Source organism: Solea solea, chromosome 10, assembly GCF_958295425.1.
Source record: "Solea solea chromosome 10, fSolSol10.1, whole genome shotgun sequence".
NCBI classification, from domain to species: domain Eukaryota; kingdom Metazoa; phylum Chordata; class Actinopteri; order Pleuronectiformes; family Soleidae; genus Solea; species Solea solea.
This window is the reverse complement of record NC_081143.1, coordinates 6,462,282-6,473,208: the sequence shown is the minus strand read 5'-3', so window position 1 is coordinate 6,473,208 and position 10,927 is coordinate 6,462,282. Positions and strand designations below refer to the sequence as shown.

Genomic DNA, 10,927 nt, shown 5'->3' with positions numbered 1-10,927 from the left:
GAGTGAATGGTTGTTTGTCTCTATCTGTGTGTGGCCCTGCGATGGACTGGCGAACTGTCCAGGGTGTACCCCGCCTATCGCCCGATGTAGCTGAGATTGGCACAGCACCGCGACCCTCTGGTGGAGGATAAAGCGGTAGATGATGACTGACTGACTAACACATGTAACTTGTTACACAAAACCATTTTTCTTTGTTCAACCTGATTCGAGTAGTAAACATAATTTTGGACAGGTGGTCGCAGTTCTCTCTTCAGACAGCAGGAGGAGCTGCAGCTACATCGTATCCGTGAGTTTAATCTCTGCTTGCGTTCACTTTATGATCCTCCATCACGCCGTGCCACCTGTCTGCACGTGACACTCAAGGTAATCACTACAAAATATCTTAAGTAATCAGGGCCACAGATGGAGCAGATCAGCTTGGGACGCGCCGCCCGCTGGGAGGAGTGTGTTCAGTGCGCACAGTTGGAACTCCGTGGGGCAGTGATGTGTGAAGAAGCCAAAGGGATTTGCTCTCTCCATGTGTGGATTGTGAAGTCTCAAAAATCACGCAATGACTTGCTAAAGTTTTGTTTTTTGAAGAAATGACTGCTGGCTGCTTTCCTGCGCGTAAAGATGCCCCGCGCGTTAAAGTGGTTTCGTTTGGAGAAGTCCTCAAAACGCGTATGTGTGAGTGAGTGAGTGAGTGACAGATAAACATGTAGCCGGATTTTGACTCACAAACGTACAGGTGTGTAAGTCATGGCTGAAGGAGGAATTGGTGGCAGAAATGCCGCAGCGTCGCTCCTCCAGACGCTCTTCCTGTCGCTACTTTGCGCGCAGTCTCTCGGGCAGGTGTTCAACCTGACGCTGTCTGTTAAAGAGGGTTTGCCCGCTAAAACCATCGTTGGAGATCTTGGAGCGGGGATGAACAGACCAAGCACTGGGTTCTTCATCTCAGAGAGCAGAGACTCGTACGTGTTCAGAGACCTGGAAATAGACGCGGACACGGGGATCATCTCCACAGCTGTGGTCCTGGACAGAGAGAGCAGGGACAAGTATGAGTTTGTTGCAGCCACCCTCACAGGTGAGATGATCAGAGTGAAAATACAGGTGGAAGATGTGAACGACCATTCACCTGTGTTTCCCTCCGAGGCGGTTGATTTGGAGATATCAGAGTTGAGTCCACTGGGAAGTCGGTTTCAACTTCAAGGAGCGACAGATAAGGATGAGGGGGAGTTTGGTACCAGGGGCTACAGGATTACAGAGAGTCAGATGGGGGAGTTGTTCCACCTGGATTATCGCAGTGGTTCTGTGAAACGCATGAGTCTGGATCTCGTCCTTAACACCAAACTTGACAGAGAAACGCAGAACTTCTACTCACTGACCATCGAGGCCTTCGATGGTGGCGTCCCAGCCAGGACTGGAAGCCTTCAAGTGAACATCCATGTCCTGGATGAGAACGACAACCCACCTGTGTTCAGCAGGACTGAATACCATGTCTTGGTGCGTGAAGATGCTGCGGTCATGTCCTCCGTCTGTCAGGTACATGCCACTGACCTGGACCTGGGTGACAATGGCAGGATCACTTATGGGATCAACAGGCGCCAGAGTGACCCACATGAAGTCTTCTCCATCAATGAAACCACGGGGGTGGTTCACCTCAACAAGCCGCTCGATTTCGAGACTCAGGCTTTTCACGAGTTGATTGTCAGCGCGACGGACAACGGAGCTCAGCCTGAGTCCAGCAGCACTTTTGTGGGTGTAAAAGTGCTCAACATCAACGACAACAGTCCCACCATCAGCATCCTGTTCCTCAGCGAGACAGGAGACGCTGTGGTGTCCGAGGCAGCGGCGGTTGGGGACTATGTTGCCAGGATTTCAGTGTCAGACCCTGACCTGGAGAAAGACGGGGTCACTGTCACGCTCGAGGGAGGTGATGGAAAGTTCATCCTGAAGCAGACGGATTATCTTCTGTATGCTTTGTGTGTTAACGCAGAGTTAGACAGGGAAGACAACGATATGTATGAGCTCAAAGTACAAGCATCAGATTTAGGAAGCCCACCCCTGAGCAGCGAGACGGTTTTCTTCCTAAAGGTGGCCGACACCAACGACTGCCATCCTGTGTTTGAGAAAGATTCATACATCATCAGCATCTCAGAGGATGCTCCTCCAGGGAGTTCCCTCATCCAGATGCAGGCCCGAGATGCAGATGAAGGCGTCAACTCAGACATCAGATACTCCATCCTCAAGTCCAACCAGGACAGCCTGATCAGCATTGACCCAGAGTCAGGCCTCGTCACCACAGCTGTGAGTCTGGACAGGGAGACACAGGTGCAGGTGTGGTTTCTGGTGGTGGCGGTGGACGGAGGGGAACCGGCTCTGTCGTCTACGGCCACAGTCACTGTGCTGGTGGAGGACGTCAATGACAACGAGCCGGTGTTCCAGCAACAGCTGTACAACGTGTCCATCCCGGAGCACAGTGACATCGGAAGCTGCTTTTTACAAGTATGTTGTAGTTGAGTCAGTGCACACAAAATCTGAAAACACATATTTTCACACAAAGTTAGACGTATAGTTTTGATTTCTATGTCCAGGGTTTGAGAAATTTGTGTCAGACATTTCTGCAAATTGGGATAAAGGCAGAAGGTTTTCTTGTTTAGTTTTTTTAATCTATTTTTTTGTTTTTTTTAGCATCTATAGATAGATAGAAACCCCACACCAATACAAACATTTAACTGTATCCCTGACACAGGACTACTCCAACATACTGCAGCTCAACTTTTAATTTATTAGATACACTGACATTATTCATAGTCAAAATAAACTTGTATTGTCTTGTGTAATGACTTCATTTATAAAGTATACGTAATCAGGAAGAACACACATTTTCCACCTGCCGCTTCTCTCACTTGTATTAATTTATCATCGAAGCGAATCAGAATCTCCACTGTTGATGTTGGACATCGTATCGCCTCTGTCTCATTGTCCCTTTTCTTTCGCTTCATAACACAAAAGTAGCCTTCAGTCTGTACGACAAAAGCCATCACTGTTGCTCCTAAACGCACACACACACACACCCTCACCAGCTCAGCTCTGTGGCTTCAAATGTGATTACTGGTACCACACTGCTACTGCCTGGCACAGAGCTGCGGCCCCCTGTTACAATAGAAGCTGTGTTTATCTGACGACAGTCAAAAATAATCGAAATAACATTATCTTTTCATATGGTTCCACATGTTTACAAGCCAGGGTGTCACAGGCCCATGTTTATTTAATTATAGAATCAGGTATAACCACCACACACACATAAAGTTGGGTGTGTTGTTCATGTCGTTGGACTTTGGCCGATTTCTTCACAACTTGATAAAATCTGCGGTGATATCATCTTTATGAGGGGAAGGTGAGCGCTTGATGTGTAAAGTGCATCTCTGGGCAAAGACACACTGAGACATAAAAGCAGCGGAGGTGTGACACTCGGCACGCCAGCTTGTGTCTCATGTTTTCAGGTTTTATGCTTTTATTATGCAGAACGTCTTTGGAAGAACCGTAGTAGCATGATTCAGTGACTGTAATCTAAAGCCATGACATATGATGTGACATATTACTATTGATGAACCACACAGTTTCAATTTAACAATAATATGAAATGCTGCAAAATCACCACATGGTTTTTAGTGTAGATAAATCAATGAATAAGGCAAGTCAATATGAGCGTTGATGTACTGTAGTGTTAAAGTAATATGTGTGTCAAACAATACTTTACAATCATGGTGATATATGGACAACATAGACTTAAGAGCTGAAACAACTATTTAGAAAAATTCTTAGAGTTGAATAATCATAAAAAAGGTCCATATTTTCTAAGTTGTCTGAGATGAGAAACTTTTTTTGGACTGAATTGTTGCTTTTAAGCAAAAAAACTACATTTGTTGCCACATGTGCTGTATAGTATAAAAGTGTAAAATCAGTTGATATCATCAAATAATAAATTTTACTCTTGAGTGAAAGTTTAAGAAACTAGTTAAATGTATTTTGTTTTTACTTCTTTGTGGATAGAAAACAGTTTAGATTTGTCAAACATATCAATGTCCTTCATATATACTATATGATAAATGACTATTATGTGACATTGAAGAATATTATTTCACAATATACTTTATATGTTATTGAATTGTTGCCTAGCCATAAATAAAATAATAAAAATATATATATTTTCTTTTCAGAAAGGCTGTTTGGACTACATTATCCCACAGCTCTTTGTCATTGTTTGAATTACAATGAAAAGATATTGAGTGTAATGTGTGGATCGTGAGGCACATTCAACACACTTTTGTTTTTAAACTCCTTATATGGACATCCTGGGGATGTGTGTTTATAGGTCACATATTCAGGCTTTAAAAAATGTGCTGTGTTTTTCCATTTTCATATGTGTTGTTGAGTCAAAGTGTTGAGTCATTTAGTATGGCATTTTCAGTCGTGATATAAAGTTGCAATAATTGTGCAGAAGTCACAAAATAGACAATTCTACAGATTGCCTAGGTTGTGCTGAAAAAAGGACGTAAGACACCATGTTGCACATTCTTATAGCCTCTGTATTTACTGCTCTGTGTTCTAAGTACTTCTCAGACAAAGTTTGAATTGTTTTAAATCTCTAACGTTTTTTCAATTCATTTCTTTTCATTTTAGGTTGTTGCCACAGATGCAGACGGTCCTGAGTTTGGCACGTTGTTCTTCTCTTTGTCTGATGGTTTTGACAAACAGGACCAACACCCTTTCTTCCAAATCCACCCGCAGACCGGAGAGCTGTGCGTCGCTCAGGATATCGACCGAGATACGGGACAGACCATACATGATATTCTGATCAAAGCTGAAGACCCGGTGAGTAACTTCATCATTTATTTGTTTCTCTTTCAAAACTGTGGATTTAAACTCGATTCTTCTCCATCGTCAGGGAGGCCTGAGCGCTCAAACCTACGTGCACATCGAGATAGAAGACCTGAACGACAACGCTCCAGTGTTTAACCCTGATGAGTACACCGTGAGCATCAGCAGCCACGCACAGCCCGGCACGGAAATCCTCAACGTCATTGCTACCGACCGAGATTCTGGCACATTTGGACACGTCACCTATGATACCGTCCCTGGTGACGAGTCCAGTTTATTTACTGTGGATAAACAAACAGGTCGGTGGGTATGATTGACATTTAGGCAGAGACACAGTGACTATTGCTTTGAAAACAGGCTGAAACTTATGTGAAAATGAAAATGTAGTGTAATGATCATAGAGTTGTTCTCTCTGTGTGTGTGTGTGGGTGGGTGGGTTTTCTCCTGGGTTCTCCGGCTTCCTCCCACAGTCCAAAAACATGCAGATTTTGGGATAAGGCAAATTGGATCCTCTAAATTGACCATAGGTATGAGAGAGTGAGAGTGAGTGGCCCTGTGATTGACTGGCGATGTGTCCAGGGTGTACCCCGCCTATCGCCCTGTCAGCTGAGATTGGCACAGCACCCCCACGACCCTCATGTGGAGGATGAAGCAGTAGAAAATGGATGGATGGATGGATCCTAGTGTTAAAGCGTTTGTCACTGATACCAACTTTTGGCCAACTTCCTGTCTGTTGTTGCTGTTAGTGTTCCCCTCCCTCCGCCCACATCACCTCCTGAACATGTTTGGAGAGAGCGGGGCATTTATTCCCCGATTAACAGCCTAATCTCACAAGCACCTGTTTGATTTAGGGCTTTTATGTGTTCCTTTAAAATCACGTGGAGGGCAAGATTACACCGCTCAGTGTCAGAAATCATTAGACAAAGGGGAAGACTTCCTCTTTGTGGAAATTCTGTCTAAATATATGTTTTGTTGTGTCATGTTCATTCTGTGTGTGGATAATGAGGCAGCTTCAGTCAAAGAGAGCCACTTGTTTGTCTTTAGTCCCTGACGCTAAGTCCCCACGATCAGTTGGACAGTGTTACTGCTCAGCAGGAAGACCAAAGCTGTAAGATCCCCATGTGCCAGAGCGTCGACAAGATTAGACCTCACTCGCAACAAATTAAAGTCACTAGTGTGTTTGGAGTTTATTTACCTGCATGTGATTAAGCTGTACATAATATTGTACAGATATTGTTTTGTGATTCCAACATAAATCAAAGTGGTGAAGATTTGTCACAATCTACTACAGTGAGCAACATGTTGACTGATCGTGAACTTATTTTAAGACCTGGACCTCAGAATAATCTATTAGACTATTGTGAATTATTTTGTTACCTTTTCAGAGATAATTGCACAGATTAGATAAATAACAAATCTGTCATTTTAATTGGGCAGTTACTTTTCACGTTTCTTTGTTGGTATGTCTATGAAATACTAGAAATGATTTAGGGCTGTAATTTTCCTAAGCTAAATGCCTTGTTTTGTCGTTACAGTCTGATATTTACTTTATTTATAGCAGGGGTGTCAAACTTAAATGACCTGGGGGCCAATGAGCAGCTAGTCTGGCCAATCTAGAGAATAAAATTGTGGGGAAATAAACAACTGTTCAATATGAACTTAAAATTATACACAATATTCCATCATGATATTGCAATAATGATATTTATGATGATGTTTCACAGAAGTCCATAGTAGAAGGTCTTATTTAGATGTAGAATGATGTATACTACATAATAAAAACAGTGATTTAATAAATCCAAAATTAACTAAATAATAACATGGACAACTGTAACTAAAACACCAAACAAGTGTCTATATGTAATTTAATGTTGAATGTAATACATTTCATGATTACATCCATATGTTTTCTTAGTACTATTATAAAAATATTGCTTGCAAACATATATAGTGTTAAGCCTCTTTTATTTGATAAATGGTAAAAGGAAAAGATGGAAAATTAGAGGTTTTATTTCATAATATGACTTAATAAAACCTAACACCAGCTTATGTCCATCACAGGAACGCTCTTCCTGACCTCCACTCTGACCCGTCTTGGAGCAGCCAGTGTGAAGCTGCGAGTCACGGCACACGATGGAGCGGGACGGACGTCAGTCAGACCGGCTGCAGTCACCGTCAACATCCTACGCAGCGCTAACGCTCCGGCTGTGTTCCAGAGGTCACGCTACACCTTCACTCTGCCGGAGGACACACCACCAGGGACGCCTGTGGGCACAGTGGTGGCCACACACCCAGCATGTGAGTGGGGTGCAGGCGGTGAAGAAATAATCAGATTACAGAGCGCAGTTTTTCAAATCAAATATTTAAAACTTGAAAATGTGCATCCTTACTAAAACTTAATCTTCCAATATTTACTTGATTTTCAGCTAAAGGCTATCAATTCATGGAAAACACTCCATCTATTACAATCCTTTCTAAGTTTATGGCTGTAAATTTAGATTATAAATAATGACAAAGTAAGTAAGCTAAAATGGTCGAGGGTAAATATGGTGCATTACACCGTAAATAGGGAGTGATTTAAGACACAGTAAATTAAGTCATAAATTCTAACAGCATATAGCGATTGATCCTTTAGAAAATAAAAAGTATGTAGTAGTAAATATGTATAACAGTAACCTCTTGTTACCTTACACAGAATGAATGGAGTTGCACTGTCACACATTTTGTATTTATGCAAAATTGCAAAAGAAATCTTATTAAGAGTTGTTGGAAATATCCTCAAATGGCATTATGACCCCTGTCACTTTGCTTTTTGTGAGTGTGCACGAGATTCCACTCGGGACGATACACTCGTCAGATGATAAGGAAATGATATCATATGTTTCATAAGCACTTACACAGTAACTTTCTTATTCGCTCTCTTAAATGTAATAAACAAAATATATAGAAATGATAATCATTTTAGGATCTGTCTTGACAGATGATCTTGATAAAAACAGTTAACCGTAACCCAGATGAGGAGAGGACAGTTTAATCTTTAATCCGTCTTAACCACACAAGCAGATGACGGATAATAAAAAGGGCAGAGACGTTCGTACAGTATATTATATCTGACAATCCTGTTATAAATGTTTAAAGGTTTTTGTCATTTTCACTATTTAATGTTGTGTGTGTTTATCTGATTTAATTGTAGGTAAAAGTGAGCAACATTTTGTAATAAAAGAAGTAAAAGTATGACCATAAATGAAGGAGATACAGCTTGTATTCGGTTAAATATTTGATGTAGCTCTACCTCTTGTTATGTGTTGTACTTTTATCAGCTAAACCACTCTACTTCACGGACGTTCATTTAAGGTTCTGTAATCAATTAAGAGATTAACGCTTTGACCTAAAGTGGAAACGGTAGAATCAGGCCTGTTAAGCTCTCTGCTTGTTTCATTGGCTACTGCTGAAGTGCCACAAACATTTAGAGGGGATTAATGGGATCTTCGCATGTGTGCTGTAATTAACTTATTGTTGCTTACTAAGTGTGACAGTATGTTCCTCTTGGAGTGAGACTTCAATTTGACATAAATACAGTACATTTAAACAAGACCAACAAACAATTTGTACCAGCTCTCACTTAGAGAATGATTATATAGATTTTGATTTGTAATTAAAAAAAACAACATTTTTATTGTTGTTTTGGCCTCTAAACGTAAGGTTAAAATCTTGTAATTAAGACTTTTTGTCTTCACAGACTCGAAGGAGTCTGTGTCCTACAGAATCTCCTCTGGTGATCCTCTGGGTTTGTTCTCCGTTCATCCCAAATCCGGCCTGATCAGCAGCGTCAAACCTCTGGACCACGAGTCGCAGTCGTGCGCTCTGCTGGTTCTTCAGTCCTACACGGACACGTCTCCGGTGTACAGCGCCACACAAGTCAACATCACCATCGCCGACGTCAACGACAACGCCCCCGTCTTCCCCAAACGCGGCGACACCATCACCGTGTCCCAGAACACTCTCCCAGGAACTGTGCTGTTCATCGCTCATGCCCACGACTATGACAGCGGCGCCAATGGGCGGGTGCACTATTACCTGAAAAGGGGCAAACTTGGTTTGTTTGTTGTGGACTCCAACCTCGGGACAGTGACTTTAAACCAGAGTTTACAGGTGGATCATCAGCAGAGGTATGTCCTGGAAATTGTGGCTAAAGATGAAGGAGAGCTGCCCCTGAGCGCCACGCTGACCCTCACTGTCAACGTGGACCGCACCGCGGCTGAGGACAGCCTGGCGTTTGAGACCTTAGTCTACCAGGTGGAGATAGGCGAGGGATACCGCAAAGATTCGAGGGTCATCCAAGTGAGAGCGCACCGCACCCGTGGAGCTCACATGTCCAACTCGGGTCTCACCTACTCCCTGGAGGCAGAAGCTGGCTTCCCTCCTGCTCCGTTTCGAGTTCATCCAAAGACAGGATGGCTGTATCTTTCCCGCAACCTGGACTACGAGACTGAATCCACGTATCGCTTTCGAGTGTCAGCCACAGCCCGTGACGGTGACGCCTCCCTGGTTAACACAACAGTGACAGCCACGGTGACTGTGCTGGTGCTGGACATCAATGACAACGCTCCGGTGTTCAGCACTGACGTCTACTACTTCACTGTATCAGAGGGGTCGTCACCTCAAGGCCTGGTGGGAACGGTCAAAGCCGTGGATAAGGATTCAGGGAAAAATGCCCAGCTGTCCTACATCCTGCTGTCGGATGGGAAGTTCTTCCGCATCAATACTAAAACAGGTAGAACATTTCACATTAGTGGCTCCACCCTGAGGTCATGTTGTGCTTTCTTGTGCATCCTCACCTCACTCTTTTTTTTTGTTTTTTTTGTTTCTCAGGTGAAATTATGAACTGGGTGGCGTTGGACAGGGAGCAGCACAGCCAGCACAGCCTGAAGGTGATGGTTACAGATCAAGGTCGCCCTCGTCTCAACGCCACGGCCACCGTTCACATCCTGGTCAATGACGTCAATGACAACGCTCCACAGTTTATGCACCTGCCTGCCAGCAAGGAGATGAACGTGCAGGTGCGAGTGATTTCCTCCATATACTCCCAACACTGCTGAAGAGCAGCATCATATAACAGTTATTCATAATGCATAAAATTGAACTTTGATTTAATTCATTCATATATGTCATGGAAATTGTTTGTGTACCCATTCAATAATAATAATAATATTAGGTAGACTATAAGAGACTATAAGAATGTGCAATATAGAGTGTGGTATATTCTTTATTTCAGCTTCAATCTAGGCAATCTGATAAAAAAAATTGAATTTTCACCAACTACATAAACACACCTGAGCAAAAAGTACTCAAAATGTTTAAAATCAGACTCAATTTGTGAAATGTGGAAATACGTCACAGTTCAAAGTTCACTTGGCTCGTTTTCATGAACAAAAACAAAAGAAAAACTTTCTAATTTTGTGACTTCTGCACAATTATTGCTACTTTATATCACCACTAAAAATGTTATATAAAATTAATCTTAACTTTGACTCAACAACACATAACTCATTCTAAATATGTGACCTATAAGCACCCCCCCCGATGTCCATATAAGGAGTTGTGTATTATTCCCACAGCAATTTACCACGGGTACCACAAAATAGTCAGAAATGTATCATCATTTATGACAGGAATTGTGTCTTGGGTCTGAATTTTTCAAAAAGTAGGTCTCCATATAAAATGCTTGCAGGAAAAAAGAAAAGAATATAGCCACCTATTATAAACATGTTTTTAAATACCACAAAAAGCTGCAATTTCATCATATTCAGTCCCTTGAAGGGCACATTTCTACTGTTTTGTCTTGAATAAGGGTGAAGAAATGTATGTTAGTGTTGACAATAATTAGATTCTATATTGTTACCATGCGAAGGACACAAAATGTGATGTACTGTATATAAATAAGTAAATACGTCATTAATGTCTAGTTCACAATCTAGGTTGAATGTAATTTGAGTGTAATTCTGTTGCCAAAAAAGACACAAAACAAAACTTCCTAAACAAAGTTATTTAAAAAAAAAAATGT

General features: G+C 42.2%; 1 protein-coding gene across 1 annotated transcript in view; it reads left to right on the top strand.

Annotated features, from left to right (window-relative positions):
- Nucleotides 1-400: 400 nt before the first annotated feature.
- Nucleotides 401-10,927, top strand: part of dchs2 (dachsous cadherin-related 2) — a 31,944-nt gene continuing 21,417 nt past the window's right edge. The window contains exons 1-6 of the mRNA XM_058640891.1: nt 401-2,484; nt 4,666-4,857; nt 4,931-5,162; nt 6,925-7,161; nt 8,603-9,637; nt 9,736-9,923. Coding sequence (XP_058496874.1) covers nt 739-2,484; nt 4,666-4,857; nt 4,931-5,162; nt 6,925-7,161; nt 8,603-9,637; nt 9,736-9,923 — 3,630 coding nt within the window. The 5' untranslated portion in view covers nt 401-738. The remainder of the gene's footprint in view (nt 2,485-4,665; nt 4,858-4,930; nt 5,163-6,924; nt 7,162-8,602; nt 9,638-9,735; nt 9,924-10,927) is intronic.